This window comes from Pipistrellus hanaki (genome assembly GCF_964339955.1).
Source record: "Pipistrellus hanaki genome assembly, chromosome: 9".
In the NCBI taxonomy this organism is placed as follows: Eukaryota; Metazoa; Chordata; class Mammalia; order Chiroptera; family Vespertilionidae; genus Pipistrellus; species Pipistrellus hanaki.
In genome coordinates this window covers 7951250-7973928 of record NC_140511.1, presented here as the reverse complement: position 1 = coordinate 7973928, position 22679 = coordinate 7951250, and the positions used below count along the sequence as shown (strand labels likewise).

At 44.2% G+C, this 22679-nt stretch overlaps 1 protein-coding gene across 2 annotated transcripts in view; it reads right to left on the bottom strand.

Annotated features, from left to right (window-relative positions):
- Positions 1 to 21165, bottom strand: part of DDX6 (DEAD-box helicase 6) — a 37728-nt gene extending 16563 nt beyond the window's left edge. The window contains exons 1-7 of one of the 2 annotated variants that reach the window (XM_084896002.1): positions 21041 to 21165; positions 18224 to 18694; positions 14282 to 14345; positions 12944 to 13048; positions 4503 to 4632; positions 3086 to 3232; positions 130 to 224 (exon numbers count right to left, since the gene is read on the bottom strand). In XM_084896002.1, the coding sequence (XP_084752128.1) occupies positions 130 to 224; positions 3086 to 3232; positions 4503 to 4632; positions 12944 to 13048; positions 14282 to 14345; positions 18224 to 18423 (741 nt within the window). In that variant the 5' untranslated portion in view covers positions 18424 to 18694; positions 21041 to 21165. The remainder of the gene's footprint in view (positions 1 to 129; positions 225 to 3085; positions 3233 to 4502; positions 4633 to 12943; positions 13049 to 14281; positions 14346 to 18223; positions 18695 to 21040) is intronic. The other variant, XM_084896003.1, reaches the window with a different exon arrangement.
- Between the last annotated feature and the right edge of the window lie 1514 nt (positions 21166 to 22679).

Genomic DNA, 22679 nt, shown 5'->3' with positions numbered 1-22679 from the left:
ATGTTTTTATAAGCAAATTAGTTTGAACTGATAAAAGTCGTGTGTTTATTAGAAAATCATAAGGAAAACACAAAGAACCTTTGCTCAGAATAATACAGAATAGCATCTTTCCAAATAAAGAGACATTACCTCATCCAATACTATCATCTGGACATGATCAACTTTTGCTACTCCTTTCTTGATAAGATCCAGGATTCTCCCAGGGGTAGCGATTACCACGTGCACTACACAAGATTAGAAAACATTCTCATTAAGTTTAGCTTGGGCATAAAGGATGTAGTAAAAGCTTGCATACATATATAAACCTTTAAAAATATATATCTAACTAGAGGCCTGATGCATGAAATTCATGCATGGGTAGGGCCAACCTGTGGGAAACCCGGTGGGGCAATCAGGAGGCCCCCTATGGGCAGCTCCTGTGTTGAGCGTCTGCCCCCTGGTGGTCAGTGTGCATCACAGTGACCAGACATTCTGCTGGTCAGTTGATTTGCATTGTTGGGAGAGGTAGAAATTTAGTAGTCCCTCCTTATCCAGTTTCACTTTCCATAGTCAAGTGCAGTCTGGAAACATTAAATAAAAAATTCCAGAAATAAACAATTCATAGGCTTTACATTTCGAGCCATTTTGAAAAATGTGATGAAAACTTGCACCTTTCCACTCAGACCTGCCCAGGATGCAAAGCATCCTTTTGTCTAGTACTCTGCCAACCACCTGTTAAGTCACTTAGGAGTCATCTAGGTTGTCAGATGGTTGTATCTCAGTGCTTGTGTTCAAGAAATATTTATTTAATTAAATGGCCTCAAGTGCCAAAGAGAAGTTGGAATGTGCATCCTTTAAGTAAAAATGTGAAAGTTCTCTACATAAGGAAAAAAATGTATGCCGAGTTTGCTAAGGTGTATGATGAGACTCAATCTTCTACCCATGAAATTGTGAAAAGAAATTTGTGCTAGTTTTGCTGTCATACCTCAAACTGGGAAACTTATGATGATCACTGTAAATATAAGTGCTTAGTTAAGATGGAAAAGGCATTAAATTTATGAGTGGTAGATGTGAACTGAAAAAGGCCAAATTCACCTAACTTTTATTACAGTACTAAAGGCCCCACGCACAAAAATTCGTGCTGGGGAGGGTGGGTGGGTGGGTGGATGAGGGTGTCTCTCTCAACCTAGCCTGCCCCCCTCACTCCAGGAGCCCCCGGTCACTGTCCCCATCACCCCACTAATGCTTCCGGCCCTCAGCCCTAGCTTCTTAGCTTTGGCCCCATTCCCTGCCCTCTGGTGGGCGGGGCGATCTGGGGCCAGGCTGGCTGGGGGAAGGGGCTGTGAGAGGCTGAGGCTGAGCAGCTTGCACTCCATCCAGCCTCTGTAGAGGCGTGGCACTTGAACTGGCCCACGCTACTGCCTCTGTGGCTGCCTATGCGGAAGGGGCAGCCCTGGGACCAGGCCAGCCGCAGCGTGTCCCATGCCACCTTTGCCTTCTCACCGCCTATGCAAAAGGGGCTGCGGTGCCAGACTGGCCCACCCCTCCCATGCAATCTAGGTCCTCACAACCGCTATAGCTTTGTCCGGATGGACGTCCGCTCTAATTATCATATTGCCCTTTTATTAGTATAGGCATTGCTGTAATTGTTCCATTTTATTATGTTACTGTTAATACCTTACCTAATTTATAATGTGTGTGTATGTATGTGTTCGCACGAGCATGTGTGTAGGATGTGGCACTCCCCTAAGTTTCAGGCACCCCCTGGGGGAGGGGAGGTCTGAGAACATATCCCATGCAGGTAAGGGGGGACTACTGTAGTACAAAGAGACAAAATTTGTATTTTAGGATAGGGGTTTCTACTTCATCTTAGGTTGACTAAGATATACTTATTTGTTTCACCTCTACATGGGATGGGCTCAAGGTTCCCAAATCCCTTGCTCCAAATAAGGGGCCTATTTCCTTCTTAGGACAATCCCTAGTGAATAACAATAGGCATATCAGGCTTCTAATATAGTGGACTTTTTCAACTAGAGTTATAAGGATCAAATGAGATAATCATTTAAAATAACTGTGCAGTATGAAGACTACAATAACTGATCTAATGACAACCATATGAAAATCTAATATTCTAGCCAAAGCTGGTTTGGCTCAGTCTGCGGACTGGAGGGTCCCAGGCTTAATTCTGGTCAAGGGCATGTACATTGGTTGTGGTCACATCTGCATTGGGGGATGTACAGGAGACAGATGGTCCATGTTTCTCTCTCATTGATGTTTCTAACTCTCTATCCCTCTCCCTTCCTCTGTGGAAAATCAATAAAATATACTTTTTTTAAAAAAAAGAGAAAAATCTAATAATCTATGTATAATTTTATACATAAGATTTCATTGTTTTATCTTTCCCCCCACACAGTAATGTATCATGGAGAACCCTTCATAAAAATTAATACAGATGAGCTTCATGCTTTAGTGGCTGTGTGGAATTCCATTCAGACTATCCTCTAATGTTTAGGTTTTTCCAATTTTTCAGTTCTACAAAACCACAATGTAGTAAACAACCTCGCATTTGGCCAATTCTTTCTTTAGGAAAGATACTTGAAAATATACATTTATAATTTTGAAACATGCCAACTTGCCCACCATAGAGACTGTATCAATTTATATGCCTATATTATAAGGTAGCCTATTTTGCCACAAACTCATGTTATTGGTTATTAATTTTTTTTGGTCTTGCCAATCAGAAAGGCACAATATCAATTTGCTGTTCTTATTTACATTTTTCATTTCTATTACTATCTCTTTGATTTTTAAGACACAGAAGGGGGTGAGGGAGAGAGAGAAGAAGAGATAGATAGATAGATAGATAGATAGATAAACATTAATTGGCTTCCTGCATTCAGGGTTCAAACCCACAACCTAGGTATGTGCCCTGACCGGGATTCAAGCCTGCAATCCTTTGGTGCAGGATAAAACACTCCAACCAACTGAACCACCTGGCCAGGACGCTTATTAATTCTTAACAACAATTTTCATAAGCTATTGAAAGGAAGCACCATGTATGCAGTTAACTCAGAGAGTGAGGTGACCCGGGTCAGTGATTTCCTACCTGTGTCATCGAGCCTCATTATGTCATCACGTAAATTGGTTCCTCCTGTGGTTGCCATCACTTTGGCCCCTCCCATGTGTTTGCTGACCTGGATGCAGATTTGACTGACCTGTAGAGCAAGTTCTCTTGTAGGAACAATCACCATTGCTGAAAAATAGCAAGCACAGAGAAAATAGGAAACATAACATAGATTTTAAGAGTTTAAGAAGCTACAGAAATACTGCTCCTTGCAATCTAGATCCTCAGTATATTAAAAAGTTAAATCATAATAGGCCTAACCAATTCCAAAACATCAAATGAACAAATCTTTAAAAAATAAAAAAAATAAAAAAAACCACACGCGCGCGCACACGCGCGCGCATGCACACACACACACACACACACACCCCCCACACACACACACACCCCACACACACACACACCCCCCACACACACACACACAAACCCCGCTTAGTAATCCAACTATAAACTTTTCCTAAACAATGTTGCTAGAAGTCTTGTTCTGTTCTCAATTACAAACCTTTAAAAGGTTCCCTATAAGTTGGCAGCTGCTTAAAGTTTATTAATTTAATATTTCAGAAAGAGACTCACTAGTCTACACCCCCGAATAGGGAACTCTGCCCCAGGAATGAAAGTAGGTAAATGAAAGATGGCAGAAATGGTATTTAGAGGCCACAACAGCTGGGGGGGAAAACTGCTTTAGAAGTGAAAACTTAACTCTCTTAGCTTACTTTGAGTACAAGCATGAAAATATTTCTTCCCTACTGCTTCAGCTCCTAAAATTCCAAAAACGTGGCTTTAAAGAGAAAAAATTCGCCCTAACTGGTTTGGCTCAGCAGATAGAGCGTCAGCCTGCGGACTGAAAGGTCCCAGGTTCGGTTCCAGTCAAGGGCATGTACCTTGGTTGCAGGCACATCCCCAGCAGAGGTGTTCAGGAGGCAGCTGGTCGCTGTTTCTCTCTCATCAACGTTTTTAACGCTCTATCCCTCTCCCTTCCTCTCTGTAAAAAATTATATATATAAAAGAGAAAAGATTCATGTTTTCTTGCAGACACACAGCTGCCAAGAAACAATTCGGTTCCATAGTTTTTTTCTATTTTGTTTATCTTTGTTCATTAAACTCCAACATATAAGAGAAATCACAGTTCCATAGTTTTTAAGTAATAATATCCAACAATTTAACTTCTCATGATCTTAGTGCTCCTATCTATAAGGCAATAGCTTACTTTGCCTGTATCACTGGAATATTATCAAAACTGCGTAATATAAAACTTTTTTTGAAAACTACAAATCTCTTTAAAGAGTTGTGGGGAAAAAAGGATAAATACTAATTCCAGACTAGTTCTAGCTTAAAAAACTTATCTTCTACATAGCTCCAAGGTCTAAATTGTTATTTTCAGTTTAAACAAACAACTAACCTTGTATATTGTCCTTCTTCAGGTCTAGCCGTTCAAGTAAGGGAATGAGGTAGGCACCACTCTTGCCCGTTCCATTTTTTGCTCTAGCTAAAATATCCCTACCAGATAAAGCGATGGGAATGCTCTCCTCCTAAAAGAGACAAGACGAAACAAATTACTTGTCAATAAAAATAGCACAGTCTGGCCGGTATGGCTCAGTGTTTTGAGAGTCAACCTACGAACCAGGTGGTCCCACGTCCGATTCCCGTCGGGCACAGGCCCGGGCTGCGGGCTCGCTCCCCAGTGGGGGCGTGCAGGAGGCAGCCAGTCAATGATTCTCTCATCACTGATGTTTCTCTCTCTCTCACTCTCCCTTCCTCTCTGAAATCAATGAAAATATATATTAAAAACAACAACAACAACAAAACAGGACATAAGCAAAATTTTAAAAAATATATATTTTATTGGTTTTTTTACAGAGAGGGAGAGGAAGAGTTAGAAACATCGATGAGAGAGAAACATCGATCAGCTGCCTCCTGCACACCCCCTACTGAGGATGTGCCCGCAACCAAGGTACATGCCCTTGACTGGAGTCAAACCTGGAACCCCTCAGTCCGCAGGCCGACACTCTATCCACTGAGCCACACCGGCTAGGGCGAGCAAATTTTTCTCTAAAATACACTGAAGGTGTATCACTTTGATATTGCTTTAACGTGCCTTATATGTTTGCATTTTACAAGAATAAGTACGTAGAGATGACGTAAATTAGCAAGACCAGTCAACATCACCATCATTATTAACCAGTATTTACTAAAACTGCTCATAGGATATATATTAAATTGCATTCCAATGTAATAAACACTGTACATGTAAGTGTGTATGGCCAAGGAAGCTGAGCATCAACAACAAAGAGAACAAAGAAAGGAGGAACTTGAGCTGACACACAGAAAGAAAAAAACAGAAGACAATTAAAAAACTGGAGAAAAAAGTGACAAAAAAAAAATACAAAGCGAATACTATATATGATACTTTAGGACTAATAAGCCAATTTTGCAATGAAAATTTGTATCTTGGAAAACTTAGCCTTGCACAAAGCAGGAAGAGGCTGGAAAAGTCTAACCTTAGGTCCTATTTCATATTTAATAATTATATCCATAAACCTCCAATATCTGTCTATACAGCCAACTCCTCTGTCCTGAAATATGCTCATATGGAGAGTGAATTCCAATCTAGTTACCTCAATCCATGGTCACATTCCTGAGGGGGACTCTCATTTTCATACTGAAATTACTGTCATGTGTGTTTTGCAGAAGACAACATTTCCTATTAACTCAGGACTAATTTCCCGGACAATAGCAAAGGCGCCTCACAGTCACTAAAAATTAAACACACATGTATGTTGGGAAACCAAAAGGCAGGACAGTATAAGCAGGGAGGAAGCAGAACGGTCCTGTTTCTCAAATTAAAGACATTAATTTTAATTTTTAAAACTATAAAGTTAGGCCCAGCCAGTGTGACTCAGTGGCTGAGCGTCAGCCTATGGACCAGAGGGAAATGGTTGGAGTCCGAGGGGGCACAAGCCTGGGTTTCGGCAGCTCGGTCCCCAGTGCGGGGCATGTGGGAGGCAGCCAATCAATGACTCTCTCATCATTGATGTTTCTCTCTCTCCCCCTTCTCCTTTCCTCTCTGAGATCAATAAAAAAAAAAACTAAAAAAATAAAGGAAAATAAATGAAATTCACAATCATTGTAATAATTAGTTCTTTCTATACCTAAGCTAATGACCAAAAGAAATCTCTCCAGCACTTTAAACATTTTTTTAAAAAATCTTTTATTGATTTTTTACAGAGAGGAAGAGAGAGGGATAGAGAGCTAGAAACATCAATGAGAGAGGATCATTGATCAGCTGCAGGATGTGCCCGCCCGCAATCAAGGTACATGCCCTTGACCGGAATCGAACCTGGGACCTTTCAATCAGCAGGCCGACACTCTATCCACTGAGCCAAACCGGTTTTGGCTTAAACATTTTAAAAATATATTTTTATTGTAGAAATATCTAAGTCATAAGCATAATTCTATTTCCCACCATGACATTCATTCTACCCAGAACCCAATCACAGGGTCAGATGGGTTCCGTATGGTCAAAATAACTAGCACAGATGCCAGAACTGAGAAAACGGTCCGTGACAATTCTGTTATCTTGTTCCTATAACCAACAGAAAATAGTCTGCTCATTGTGGTAAAGCAGGCCAAGGAAGAAAATGCCTGGAGATCAAACCTGCAACCTTGGCCTATCAGGACAACACTTTGACCCACTGAGCAACCCAGCCACGGCCTCTACTATGGTGTTTAAACAGGCCACCTGCACACTATAGCAAAAAAAAAAAAAAGGGGGGGGGGGGCGGGGGGGAGATGGGGCTAAATGGTCTCCAAGGGGTTTCCAATGGTTTTCTGAGCCAGGTCCTTTAAAACTATGAAAATTTTCAATGAAGGCAGGCAGGTCGAGTTAATTTGGGGGTACCCTAATATGTCTTTGGTTTAGATGGAGGCTACTAACTTATAAATTCCTCTATTTTCTTTGATGGGGCTCACGCTCTACGGAAACTGTTGAAGGGTAAGACTTTGTCACAAAGTCAGTAAGCTGGTCTGTAAGTTAGGATGCACTGATACTGTGCCTGAATGCTGGCCATATGATTAGTCTGCTAATTCAGCACATCCACACTGTCTCTTACCACTGTTTCCTAGGAAGACCAGGTAATACGAAGCAAGAAAACAGATTCAGACAGCTCTGAAACCAAGAGGGAATAATGTGAAGCTGCCAAGAAAGGAGAAAAACAAGCCTAAAATTCTTAAAACACTGTGTGCTAGGCACTCTGCAAGGTAGATACCTTGTGATATCTACGTCCTTTCAAGTTTGGTACATTTTGTTTTACAATTTATAAGATGGATCCTCAGAGATTAATTTTTTGCCCAAGGTCATGAAGCAAGAAATGCCAGAACCAGGACTTAAACTTAAGTCTGCAAATAACAACATGTAAGTGAGGATGTGGAGAAATCAAAACCCTCATACAGTTAGTGGGAATGTATAGCCACTTTGGAAGTCTGGCAACTCCTCAAAAGGTTAAAGAGCATTAGCATATGAACCCACAATTCCACTCCCAGATATATAACCCCAGAGTGAAAACTTCTCCACACAAAACTTGTACATTAATGTTCACAGCAGCATCTATATAATAAAAGCCCAGAGGCTGTTATGGCAGAACGACCAGTCGCATGACACACCAGGCACAGGGGCCACCAGTGCCGCTGCCGAGCCCAAGGGCCCCAGGGTCAGTTGTGCCACCGCCGCTGCCAAGGCACCGGTTAAGAACGCGAAGGTGGCCGAAACCGGTTTGGCTCAGGGGTAGAGCGTCGGTCTGCGGACTGAAAGGTCCCAGTTTGATTCCGGTCAGGGGCATGTACGTTGGCTGCGGGCACATCCCCAGTAGGGGGTGTGCAGGAGGCAGCTGGTCGATGTTTCTCTCTCATCGACGTTTCTGGCTCTCTCTTTCCCTTCCTCTCTGTAAAAAATAAATTAAAAAAAAAAAAAAGAACACGAAGGTGGCCAGTGTGAGCATGCAGCTTGAGATGAGGCTCGGAGGGACAAATTAAATCAGCTGGGCACTGAGATGGCTGCCACCAAGGCTGGCAGGTCAGGGCACCCCTCTCCCTGCTACAACCCTCCCCACGTGGCACCTGTCTCAGGCAGGGGCTTTGGCCCAATCCACGTGAGCAAGACTGAGAAGCGGGGCGGGGGGCACGGCCTGGCCACCTGTGGGTCCCTCTCCACACGCCAGCTCCTTCGCTCTCCGAGTCCCGGCTCTAGCGAAAGGCGCCTGGCGTGCCAGGCCGGAAGGTACTGCTCAGGAGGCCAGGAAGGCGGCGGAGAGAAACCTGTGAACCTGCTACCTGACCAGCAGCCTAGGACCCGGCACCATCAGAAATGGACCGGCTCAGAGCACACCCAGCTGGGGGGAAGGCAGCCGCCTGGGAGGGGCCTTGCCACCAGCAGCTCCTGGTGGACCCACCCCAAGGAAACTCGGTCTTTGGTTCCTTAGTTCAGTCTATCCCGGCTAAAGAGGAGCGCGGGGCACATTTTAGGGGAGAATTAAGACTAAAGCAGTGTGCTCTGTTCCGTGGAGATTGCTACCCAGTTGTCTTAGGCCTGAATTCCAGGCGATTGTGGGGCCTGGCTCTGTCGCTGGGGCCTGTGCCTTCCAATTGGCCTGTATTTGTTGAAGGGCCCAAAGAGAAGAACGGGAACAAGTTTTCGATGCAATGGATTTGACCAAGACAAAGGAGAGTGGCGGGCTGAGTCTAATATACACAGAGACCCCAGCTCTGAGTCCCTGAGGCCAAAGGGAGCTCAGGGCCTGTTTGCAGAGCTTTCCTCCCTGGGAAACTTGGGGCCCACGCTCAGCTCCAGCTCAGTGGGTCTTCTCCAGCCCCTCCCCCTCCCCCGATTGGGGGCGAGGCTGGCCGGCCAACCTCCCGCGGCCCCTCCTCCCAGAGGCCTGGCAAGGATGGACCCCACTCTGCACGAATTCGTGCACCAGGCCTCTAGTTATTTATAATAGCTAACAGTGCCATACAATGGAACATTACTCAACAGAAAGGAATGAAGTTTTGATATATGTTACAACATGGATGACTCCCTAAGGAAATATAAGAGGAGACCATATATTGTATAATTCTATTTATAGGAAATGGGTAGAATAGTTAAGTCCATAGAGCAGAAAATAGATTAGTGGCTGCTTATGGCTAGGGGAAAATGAGAGACTGCTAAAGGAGTTTCCGTCTAGGGTGATGAAAACGTTCTAAAAGTGATTGTAGTATTGATTGCGTAACTGTGACTATACTAAAAACCATTGTATAGTTTAAATGTGTGAATTGTAAGCTATTCGAGTTATATCTGAATTTAGCCCAACAATCCCACAACCTTAGTCTGATGGCAGAATCATGCCACCTTAGCTCTCCAAGTCCATGATCTAGGGTCTAGGGACTGATCCAATCTCTCTCTCTATAAAAGCCTAAGCGACTGTTATGACCGAATGACCTGTCGATCAAGAGGAGGCAGTGGTCAGTGCGCTCCCGCAGCCAAAAGCCCTTGCCCCAGCCATGGTCCCCTGCACTGGGCCTCGAGTATATATACATGATGTATTTTTGTTACATTGGTATCCATTTCCCTTTCTTAGTAGAACCCTAGCTTCCTTCTGAGGTAGTTCATCTCCCCCACTGCCAATGTATCAATAGTCTAGCCAACCTCCTCAGCCACATGATAGATTCTGGCATTGCTGTGTTTTCCACAAATTCTCAGGTAAAATAACAGTGAAGAAAAGGCAATGTGGACGGTAGTCTCAAGTATCTAATGCTTTGGCTAAGTGGCTGGAGAATTAATGCCTATATGCTATACCAACACTGAGAGCGCAAATAACTAGGTCAATTTTAAAATCTAATACAAAGGTGGAAAATAGAAGCCAGCAAGGGTTTGCTAAATGAACCAATAAATAAAACTATTATATGGAACAATAACCCATGACATTTCTTACACATTAATCATTTACTAGGCATTGTATTTATTTTTTTTATTAAGCTATTATATGTGTACATATCTTTCCATGTCCTCCTCCCCTCCCCCCCGCACTGTATTAAGCATACTAACATTCATCCCCTCGCTGAACCTTCACAATAGCCCTATGGTATATGCTATATCAATTTTACAGGCCAGCAAACTAGGGCATAGGAAGATAACTCAATCAACTAAGAAAGCAATGGAGTTGGGATTCAACCTGGGCAGCCTACTTGCAAATCTATAGTGCTCTTAGGCAGTTCTCTAAGCAGGGTAGACCAAGTTCGCCTGCCGACATGTTAACCATAATTTCAAAGCTTTCTAAATGCAGCTGGCTTTTTGAACGCCGTTTCCTGCATGCACCTTGGTAAGTACCAGAAATCCAAAGTGGAAGGACAGACCCCACAGGAGAGCTCTTAGAACTTTTATCCTTACAGATAAAACACACTAACATGAACTACATTATAGAAAAGTAGTTTACACATTTTTAATTTCCACATTCACATTGCCTATCTCATTGCCAAACTGTGGCTCACGAGCCACACGTGGCTCTTTGGCCCCTTGAGTGTGGCTCTTCCACAAAATACCACGGCCTGGGCGAGTTTATTTTGAAGAAGTGGTGTTAAAAGAAGTTTAAGTTTAAAAAATTTGGCTCTCAAAAGAAATTTTAATCGTTGTACTGTTGATATTTGGCTCTGTTGACTAATGAGTTTGCTGACCACTGGCCTATATGATTATGTATAACATTATCTTGACACTTTATCTAGCCATAATAAACTTCTTTCATTTTGTCCACAAAGGCATACTGTCACCCGTAGGCAATCACTAGCTTAGTGTTCTGTGCTTAGAACATGGATCAATTCTTCTTCCAGGCTGTCTCATCTTCCTCAAATGGCTACATATTTATGCAATTTTGAGTAGAAAATAGTATTACACTAAATTATCTGTACAATTAGCTTCACAGACTGTGAAGGCAGGAACCCTCTCTGCCTTGTTCAACATAACATCCTGTATCTAACACTTTCTAGGCCACTCAATGTTTGCTTAATGAAAAAGTGGGTACAACAGTTTTAAGTTGCATAAAGACAACAATCATGTTTATCAAATCTGCATATGCACACTGCATGTTTGTCTACATATATGCATGTACATGCATGCACACATACTGTATATTCCCTTGCTATTTCTACTGAAAGGGCCAAGGAACAAAAAGTGCACCTAGTGTTCAGATGTTGACCTCTAACCCTATTCCCCACTAATTGGGACTGGGGTTCCTTGGAGAAATGCTGATCCCAAGGCTGGACAGGGTAGGTACAGATAAGCTTCATGCTATGCCAAAAACGAAGTACTCAAGAAAAATGGAGGGAGGAAAGGGTGAAGAGGTGGAGCACAGAGGATTTTTTAGGACAGCGAAACAAATCTGTATGATACCATATGGTGGATATGTCATTATACATTTGTTCAAACTCATAGAATGCACCCCACCAAGAGTGAACCCTAAGGTAAACTATGGACTTTGGATTATACATGTCAATGTAAGTCATCAGTTGTAACAAATGTATCACAATGTATAACTCTTACAGAGAATACTTGAGCTATGCATAAGTGGGGTTGGGGCATATGGGAAATCTCTCTTTCAGTTCAACTGCTGTGAGCTTAAAACGGCTCTAAAAATAGTCTACGATAGGAGTGGGGATGGGCTAGAGGAAGTATATGGGGGGAAAAGGGGGCATATGTAATCCTTTCATACTAAAAACTAAAAAAAAAAAAAAAAAAAAGAAAAGAAACCTGATAATTAATTAAAAAAATAAAAATGGTCTATCTGAAAAAGAAAAGGGGGTACATAACAAAACAATCACAAAGGAGCTCAAACCTGGGAATTTGAGCACAAAAATATCATTGGAAAAAGAATTCACCATCACACACACACACACACACACACACACACACACACTCTTAAGAAAAAACAAGGGTAAAGATAGGGAAGGTTCTTTAAAAAGCCAACAGAGTCCTAGAGTTGGAAACTCAGCATAATTAACACAGACAGGATCATCAATGGATGCTAAAACTAGGAGAAACTTTGATAAAGAGTAGGGTCTCTGCATGATATTAAAGTGATCTCTACAGACTGCTTATAAATTTCAAAGAAGGAAAAAAGCTGCAATTATACAGTAGAAAAATTAGAGGCCACTTTAGCAGGGTAATCAAAATTAAAATCACCAATGAGAAATAAACACACTGTATACCCTCCAAATGTGATAAATTGAGAAGGCCATAGCATGATTTCTACAGTATCTTGGCTAAAAATGTATTAACTTTAATCACATAGAAACATGAGACAAACCCAGAATGAGAAATGTCCTATTTTAAAAACGGGGCTATATTTTTAATATGTCAGTATCATAAAAGACTAAAACAGACCAGTAAAATGCTGAAAGGAGGTTAAAGAGACATAACTATATGCAATACCCAATCAAAAAAATGCTAAAAAGGCATTTTTTAGGTCAATTAAAAATTAGAATACAAATGATAAGATAGAAATATTGTATTAATAAAGAACATTTTTTTCTAAAGGGGGACTTAAAGAGACACAGAAAAAAAAGAAGTATTAACATTGATTTGACCACAGGTTATATAACAGAGTATCTCTTTCTTAGGAAACACTGAAATATTTAGAGGTGATGGCCATAATTTTATAACTTATCCTTAAGAGGTTTGGGGAAGAGAGAAAGAGTGCATATATGTGTGGGTGTGGTATGCACAAGAGAAATATTGATTCATTTTATCATTCCCATAGATAAGTACATAATTATTCACTCATAACATTACACATGTGATAAAAAGTAGAAACATACCTGAATAGGAGATGGCTTTTCCCAGCCCATTTCAAAAATTCCCATCAGTAACTCCCGCTTTAAACAATAATCTTCAAACTCATTTCCTTTTGTGGAGGTTACATCCTAGTCAACCATGCAAAACAATAAAAAAAGAATAAAGTACAACTCTGTTCTTTTGTTAGCTAGCATGCTTAAGCAAATTTGTCTGAGAAACTACTTCTTTATCTACCCCTTTTAAGATGTAAATATATGCAGATTAGCTGTCCTGATCTGTATTTCCAGGCCATTTAAAAACTGTGTTTGGAGGAAAGGCCACTCTGTGATCATATTCTTCTAAGGAACAGGTGGAATACTCTAAGAATCATGCTGTGAAATTAAAACCCCAGATATGAAATCAAACCCTCACTGCCTACAAATAGCCTAGTCAAAATCAGGGCTTCTCAAGCTCAGCAATACGGACATTTGGGCCAGAAAATTCACTGCTGTAAGGGGCTGTCTTGTAGCCTTTCCCTAACTGTGATAACCAGAAATATTTGTAGCTGTTGCTAAATATCTCTTGGTTAAAAATGCTGGGCTAAGAGAACTAGCCCTTTTCAACTTGCAGGGGAGCGGGCCTAAGCCATCAGTCGGACATCCTTAGCACTGCCGCTGAGGCGGGGAAGGCTCCACCACCACTGCTGCACTCGCCAGCTGTGTGCCTGGCTTCTGGCTGAGCAGCTGGCCTCCTGTGGGAGTGCACTAACCACCAGGAGACATATTCTACATTGTCTGCCCCCTGGTGGTCAGTGTACATCATAGTCACCAGTCATTCCTCCCTCAGGCCGAAACTGGTTCTCCGACATCCCTGAGGGTCTCAGATTGAGAGGGTGCAGGCCAAGCCGAAGGACCCCACTGGTACACAATCAGACCTGGGAAGGGATATGGGAGGACTCCAGGGTGTGTCCAGCCCATCTCACTCAGTCCCGATTGGCCAGATCCCAGCAGCAAGCTAACCTACCAGTCAGAGCATATGTTCCCTGGTGGTCAGTGCAGGTCATAGCAAGCAGTTGAATGGCCTTAGTATATCATTAGCATATTACGCTTTGACTGAACAGCCAACTGGACGACTGGATACTTAGCACATTAGTCTTTTATTATGTAGGATTAATTAGAGGCCCAGTGCATGAATTCATGCACGAACTGGGTCCAGCCCAATTGGGCCAGGGGGCGGGGATGTGGGAGGTCCGCCTGCTGGCCCGTCCCCTGGTCAAATTGCCAGTCAAGGGGACAATTTGCATATTAGCCTTTTATTATATAGGATTACTTCACTTTTAGAGTTTCCACACCATCTTAAGTTAAATTTTACAATCAACTTACCGAAGTTTTGATTCTTAGATCCTTTGGAGGGAGTTTTAAAGTCTTTTTCCAGTCATCACCAGGTCTAGAGAGAATGTAATAAAACTGAAGTATGAGAATTCATAGCATCATATTCTAATACAAAGATAACTCATCTCAATTATAATCCTATTAGTAAAAGCCTATGTGGTCGACACCCTCACACCATAACGAGCGTCACCAGGAGGCTGCGTGTGCAGTGGGTGCACACGGGCAGACAGGAGCTTGACGCGGTGTGCGTGGCGTGGAGGCGGTTCCTGTGGCTCCGCGAGGCACGGCCCGAGGTTCCGGCTTACCTTTTTGGAGCAACTGATTGCAGGGCTCCCGCACTGTGACAGGGCACAGGCCAAGCCAGGCCTCCCCTTTCCAGTGCACCGTTTTCATGCACTGGGCCTCTAATTAAGTTATAAAAAGCAGAATAAGTTTAATATATTGCCATTTACTTAGGAACATAGTTAACAGCCCTGGCCTGTGTGGCTCTCACACACCAAAAGGTTCACCTGGTTGATTACCCATGGGAAGCAACAGATCAATGTCTCTCTTGTATCAATATTTCTTTCCTATCCTCCTCTCTAGAATAATCTAAAAAAATCTAATGTATAAAGAATATGGTTAACAGAGATAAACATATTATGTATGTGTTTTAATTTAAGCTAGTTACCAATATTAAAAATTAGAAGATTTTGTGTAAATGTCCAGATTCTGGCTTTTTCTGTAAAACTGGAATCTTTAGCAACATTGTTTCCAAACTTCTGCATGGCAATAGTTTGACAGAGCATAGTAACTGAGTTTAAAATCAAGCAGCTAACCCTTTAGAGGGCAAGTATCCTCTCATCTGGCACAGCCATCTGAGTTGGTAACTTCTGGATACTAGTTAAAACCAAGGACTCCAGCCCGGCTGCAGTGGCTCAGGGGTTGAGCATCCACCTATGAACCAGGAAGTCACAGTTTGATTCCCAGTCAGGGAACATGCCTCGATGTGGGCTCAATTCCTAGCATATGGCGTGCAGGAGCCAGCCGATCAATGATTCTCTCTCATCATTGATATTTCTACCTCTCTCTTGAATGAAAACAAAACAAAACAAAACAAAACAAAACACCAGACTCCAGTTTCATCCCTGACTCTACCATTTATTTTTTGACCATGCAGCAGGTACTTTTCCAAGTTTCCATTCTCATATATACAACGAGTTAAGGATTATATCAGATAATTTACAGAAGGCAATCAGCACAGAGTTGGGTGTGGTCCCCAATGGGGGCAGCCTGTGGGGAGGGGCGGGGGAGAGACAGAGACTGGACGGCCAACTGGTGATTCTTATCATTGATGTTTCCCTGTCTCTCTCCTTCTCCCTTCCTCTCTGAAATCAATAAAAATATTAAAAGAAAAAAGAAAAACAAACAAAAAAACTCCTTTAAAAAATGAACTCCATATGATCTGTTAATGAACATCTCTCTAAATCTTTGTTACCAGGTATGCTGTAAACCAGCGGCTGCCAACCTTTCAACCTGGCGAGCCACCGGCTGGCGACTGCTGCTCCAAAGGTTTCCTTCAACCAGTGGTCGCCAACCTTTCGGACCTCACAGACCACTGGTTGGCAACCACTGCTTTAAACTATGAATAGTTAAAAAACAAGAAAAATACAATTTTTAAAATCTCTTTTAGGCCAGACAAAAACCTCTACTATATACCCAAAGCATCTAAAAGGGGGGAAAAATTGGCAATAAGGCAAACATGCTTTTCAACAGTGTTGCCTTTAAAATAAATAAGTTTTGCCCTGGATGGTTTGGCTCAGTGGCTAGAGCATCGGACTGCAGACTGAAGGGTCCTGGTTTCGATTCTGGTCAAGGGCACATGCCTGGGTTGCAGGCTCGATCCTCAGTAAGGGGTGTGCAGGAGGCAGCTGATCAACGATTCTCTCTCATCACTGATGTTTATATCTCTCCATCTCCCTTCCTCTCTAAAATCAATAAAAATAAGAAAATATTTTTTAAAAAATAAGTTTTTTGCCCTGGCTGGTATTGTTCAGTGGTCAGAGCTTCACCCTGGGGAACCAAAGTGTCTCTGGTTTGATTCCCCGTCCAGGGCACATACTGGTTTAGGAGTTCGCTCCCCATCTCTGGTGGGGGCGTGTACTGGAGGCAACTCATCAATTGATGTTTCTCTCCCCCGCCCCCCCTTTCCACTCTCTAATAGCAATATGGGGGTGGGGGGCAGAGAAGATATATGTTTACATTGATTTCATTATAGCCACTCATAATCAGAGCTTCCAAAGCATTAGAAGTCTTGATTTAGAAAGATGAACACTTATTTTACTTAAAGCTAGGTTCCATATAATCAAAGACACTCTAAGAAAGGTACCTATTTGCTTCCACTTCCAAGGGTATTAAAGCCTTCTACCTCAACCTATACCACAGCAAAGTTTCTAAGCACAAAAATGTCAGCTGAACATCCTACTAGGCCAGCCTACCACACTGTCAAATTCAACAATGAATAAAAGTACAGAGGATACAATGCAAAATCTGTCCACAAGGAATTTAGAAACCAAACTACTAAAACAAGAAAGTAAGTGATAGCAGTAGTATTAGAAGAGTCCTGTAATCCCTGGAAAACAAAAATAAAACCCACTGGTGTCTCAAATTAGAATAACACAGATTTACGTTCCTATTTTTAAGGAATAAAAATAGCCTAAATTTTGCTAGCCTATTCATAGTCTATCAAGACAAACTACAATTCAGAAAATATTCTAATTAAAGCATTCACCTTAAAAATAATAGAATATACATTAATGATCTCCCAGTGATCATTTATAAGATATCCTGTTGTCTTATTATAAAAGCCATTTTTCTTTAGGAAGTGCTTCCGAAGCAGGAAAGTATCCAGATTGTTAACACAAAACATTTTAGTTCAGTGATCCTTTTCATCATCTTAGAAGATTTCTAGAGGTTAAATCAATTACATGGCTAGATTCTTAACAAAGCCAAACCTCAAATGGGTCAAGTTTAAATGTTAATTTTCTATTAACGGAATCTTTAGAGTGATATTTACCATTCAAATAATGTATAGTGAACATTTAAAAAATGGCAGTCTACAATCTTCCAGATTTGAAAAAAAAATTCTGTAATCAGATGAGGCTCTTTTTAGTCAACTAGGGCAGTGGTCGGCAAACTCATTAGTCAGCAGAGCCAAATATCAACAGTACGATTGAAATTTCTTTTGAGAGCCAAATTTTTTAAACTTAAACTTCTTCTAATGCCACTTCTTCGAAATAAACTCGTCCAGGCCATGGTATTTTGTGGAAAAGCCACACTCAAGGGGCCAAAGAGCCGCATGTTGCTTGAGAGCCGCAGTTTGCAGACCAAGAAACTAGGGGAATTGGGGCTATTCAAAGATGTGTTTCCCAGAGTTCAAAATCCTGAGATCCTATATTTTACGGTGTGTTATTCTGTATGTGTGTGTAATAGGAGGAAGCTTATAAACCAAAAACTTTTAAGCTAAGTTGCAAAAACTGAAAAAAAAAGCTATGGATAAATTTTGAGTACATTTGGAGGTAAGAAGGCTGGGCAAGTCCTTACATTTGAAACTTGAAATTGACTTTAAATGTCATTTAAACTAGGACATGGTGCCGTTATACTAGGGAAAAATCATATTGACAAAAACAAGATGAATCTGAGCTAATTATGAAAGCCAGCGATGTTTAAAATATAACCTATACAAAATTAATATATATCTGTACCTATATTCATTACTTAATAAACCTGAATTATGACAGAAATACATTATTCTACTGCAAATACCTAATGGCCATAAAGTCATCTGTCCTCCACAATCAAAACGGTTAAAGAATACAAAGAGTAGTCATTAACAAAGTAATAAAAAGAAATCTCCTTGCTCCCCCAAGTATGTTTATTTCTTCTAACACTTACTTAATAGTGGTGGTCATACTCTGTGCCTGCTGCTGAGTGCCGTTATTGATTGTGTTGGTGTTTTTCAGTTGGTTCATCTGTTGCTGTGTCGGTGTGCCCCCTCCTCCGGGGCCACCACTGGGCTTCACAGGACCCCTCAGCTGACCGTTTTGACTGGACAGACCCATTATAACAGGGTTCTCTGTTCTGGCCGTGCTCATGCTGTATTAAATGTACAGATGTCTCTTCCAAACTTCAAAACTTTTGAAAATCAGTAGAGAAACTGTAATACAGTTTATTAGGCTCTCCAAAATGAAGAGATAAATATAAGTCTTGCTCAATATTGAGTCCTTTATTGCAATGCAGGCAAGCACCTGTAAGTCTGTGAACAGTAAGCAGCAGTAACTTGCTCTCATGCACCGAATCAACTTTTTATTTTTTAAAGGTTCTCTAACGAGGTTTGGTTATATAACTGAATTCACTCACTTCAATCTGAAACAAAGAAAAAGTTAAGTTAGCAAACACACGAAGGTTAGAAAAAACTGTTTTCCCTAACACTTTTTTTAAATTAAAAAATTAAGAATACCACTGCACTTAGATCACATCATTAGCCAGGCTAATAGAGAGACAAAAAGATGACCTGTACACAAAATCAAACCCACAATGAAATCAATCTCAAACTTTTAAATTGTCAGCTCAAAACAACCCAGAGAATTATTAGTATAAAGATACTGTAATTAGCAATAGTTCTCAAGTGACATAATCTTCTCTTCCTCCCTGAATTTTCTAAAAGTCAATGATTCATTCCACTTAATTGCGTCACAACTCAAAAAAGTATCTCACAGCTTAAGAGTAAATCTACATATGAACAAGGCAAGACAAATTTCTTCTATTTCTGACAGCAGCTGAGAGTCCTCCAAGAGTTATATAAGCTTTTGACTTAACTTATGCTTTTAGAAATATAACCCATTTGTAACCTTATGAATTTCAAGTGCAAAAATTAAACTTTATGAAGAAAAATGCATTTTCCTTTTTTCCTTAAGTTCTTGTCCTTTAAAACAGTAACTGAAGCAGGAATATAGACATGTCTACATGTCACAATATTTTGCTTGAAAACAGCCAGGAATTGGAACACTAAAAAAACTGTTGGCTGGGCTGGTGCGGCTGTTGAGAAGAGGCATCAGAACCCAGAAGAAAGTCAAGATTCAATTCCCGGCCCAGGCACATGCCGGCGTTGGGGCTGATCCCCAGCAGGGGGCGTGCAGGAGGCAGCCTTTTCATGGTTTTCATCGATGTTTCTCTCCCTCTCCCTTCCTCTCTGAAATCTATTTTATATATATTAAGGTGGTTAACTTCCTCCATTTTTAATTATTCCCAAAACCAAATTCATATATTAAAATGAAGTGAATAAAAAATTTACAAAGGCCAGACAGGAAATAAATGCCTACTCTGTTGGGTTTGTTCCTTTTTACCTCCTTACCCAAAATACACAAGCTTATTAATTAGCGTTTTTGTCATACTCCACGGCTTCTCAAACAAAATTTTTTCTAAAATACTTATGCCTTAAAAAAAGAAAGTTGCTCACAAGCAAATCCTGATGATCTCAAACACAAAGAGGTATTATTTCAAAGTCTCCCAGAATCTGATTAACTTCTTAGGCAGATCGTGGTTAACCGTTACCTAGTTTCAAGGCAGTGGATGGTATCCTATAGTGACAGGTTTATATTATGATCAACAACATCAGTAGTTCGCACCAGAAAACTTGTTTGCGAAGTAGGAAAGGATGAAGAGGGCAACCTCCGAAGATTAAGTGTCATTACCATCCATCTTGTGCGGAGACAGAATCAGATCCCCAGAGGGAGACTGCGTCCCTCTTAATTAAAAACGAAACTGCACTGCAGCAGTCTCCGAGAGGGAACCGTTCCTCCCACCCCTTCCCAACGCAGGCGTGCACCTTCTCTCTCTACGTTTTAAAAGTTGGAAGGAAACGCAGCCCGCGGGGAGGACCCCACGCCGAGTGGATCACAGCGTTTCCCCGGCTCCGGGAGCAATGGACAGTTTTCCTCCCGAACAGGCCGTCACCCCGCGGCCCGGGGCTGGGCTGGCTTTCCGGTGAGGAGGAAAAGGGGGAGGAGAAAGGGGAGTAAGCAGCAATGAGGAAAGGCACAAGCCGAGGGTTTGAGCCTCGTAATCGTAAAGTAATAATTCAATTATTTCTTGCTCTCCCCGCCCACTCCCCTCTCCCCCCTCCCCCCCCAAAAGAGACACCCTCAGTCCAAGTCCGCTCCGCGATCATAAACACCCAGGGCCGGGCCTGCAATCCTATCTGCGCAACAAGAGCAGGGACCGAACCCGCTCCGAGAGGAGGAAACAATATGGAGTTTCCTCTAAGGCCCCACCGAGGAGCCCTGACCCCAAAGCCCTCCTGTCCTGTCCTCCACGGCCCGGGCGCCAGCGACACCCTCACGGCCCAGGTCCGCCCAGCTGCTGCGCCCCTTCCCCGGGCCCTCGGCGGCTGCCCCCGCCGCCCCCGAGGCTGCCTCGTACCCGGTCACCGCCATCGTGGCCTGGGGTCCTGGCGCCCAGCCCTCATTCCCGCTTCTAGAAAGGTCCTCCGAGCCCGAGGCCCGCTCCCCGCGGACCCCGCCGCGCACCGCATCCGTATCCGACTCCTCAGCGCCCGACCCCAGCTGCCGCCTGCCTTCCTCCCCGGCCCGTCCAGGCCTCAGCCGCCGCCTCTGGGCGCCCACGCCGTCGCCGGGCTCCCCGCAGCCCCGACTGCGCCGCCGACCCAACCCCCGCCCTTCGCCCAACTCCCCGGCTCGGCCCGAGCCCTACCGCCGAGGCCGCTCCGCTCGCACCCTCGGCCCTTTATTGTTGACTCGAAGCTCCCAAAATGGCGGCGCTCCTTCCTCCTCGGCTCCTGCGCCGCCCCGCCCGCCGCGCCGCCGGCCCCGCCCCGCGCCGCCGGCCCCGCCCCGCGCCGCCCGCCCCGCCCCGCGCCGCCCGCCCCGCCCCGCGCCGCCCGCCCCGCCCCGCGCCGCCCGCCCCGCCCCGCGCCGCCCCCTAAGCCCCGGGGCCCGCCCCCCCCCGCCCCCGGCCCTGTCGGCCCGGCCTAGTCTCAGCCCCGCCCCGCCCCCCCATCCCGTCCCCCGGCCCGGCCCCGCGTGGTAACCGCGCCCCAGGTCTGCGGCCCCAATCCCGCCGCTGCCCGCACTCAGGCCGCCGCCGAAGTCGCCGCTGGCCACTGGCCGCCTCTCTCCGGCGCCCAACCTGGCCCGCCGCTCCCGCCTTACTCCTGTGCCCCCCGCGTGGCGGCGGCTCTTCTCCGCGCAAGATGGCGAGCTCTCCGGCGGCGCCGCCGGCTCCCGGCTGCCGGCTCCCGGCTCCCGGCTCCCCAGCTCCCGGCAGGGGTCGGCGGGGCAGGATGCCCTGCGGAGGCCGCGGACGCCGGGCTGGGAGAGGGGGCGGCTGCCCCCCAGCGGGAGGGAGGGCTGGGGGCCCGGTGGTGACCGAGGCCGACCTGCACCTCTTGCCCCGGGACGCGCCTGAGCCGGGGCTCCCAGCCACAGCTCGGGACGGAGAGCGGACGCGGCCCGCGGCGCCCGAGAAAGGCCGGGAAGCTGCGGGGAGTCCCCTGCCCTGGAATAGGTTCTGAAGGACAAGGGGTTCCGGCCGGCCTGACCCTCACCGGAAAGGTATTGTGTGTCCCCAGAAACACTTTTAATGTCCCGTCAATCCTTCACAGAGCAACAGGAAAGCGAGGTTGTTCCAGGTGAAACAAAATGGAAGCTGGAAAGCTAGGTCGGGGGAAGAAAAGCCCACGCCAGTGCCCTCACCCAGCTGAGACCCGATGCCCAGGACAGCGGCCAGGCCCGGTGAGGGCACAGCTCTGACCACATCTGCAGTGCCCAGCAGGGGAAGTGAAACCACCGCCCCTGCAGGAATCAGTCTGATGGGTCTCCATGGTCTGACCACCAGCTTCCCTCATTTTTGCTGCTGCTTCCAACCCATCAGATGAAGTTAAACATGTTCCCCAAATCAGTCACACAAGGTGTCCCTTGAATAGCCCGCCTCCAGCTCATCCTCCAGCACCCTCCAACCGTTCTCTTTGTTGGTCTTTAGCACACAACCAATGGAAAGGTGATAAAGAGGTGTGCAAAGGCTGTTGTTGAGATAAAAAAGATTCCCCTTACAGTTTTTAAAATGCTTCATTTGTAGCATTCCATCTGCCACCCAGATTTTAAAACACTGCTGTGAGGAAATAACCTGCACCTTGCGCCCATCCTGGAGAGAGGGGGCAAATGGCTGCCTAATAAACGTTAAAAAGGGAGGCCTTTGTTTGCCTCCTGATTTCCCAGTAGCATGAATGTTAGGGGAGAGGAGCCTGAAGGTCTGAAACAGCCTGTGGGGTTTCTCCCTGCACAGCCCAGAACAGGCCAAGGGGCGGAAAGGGGTTTGCCTCATAAATGAACTT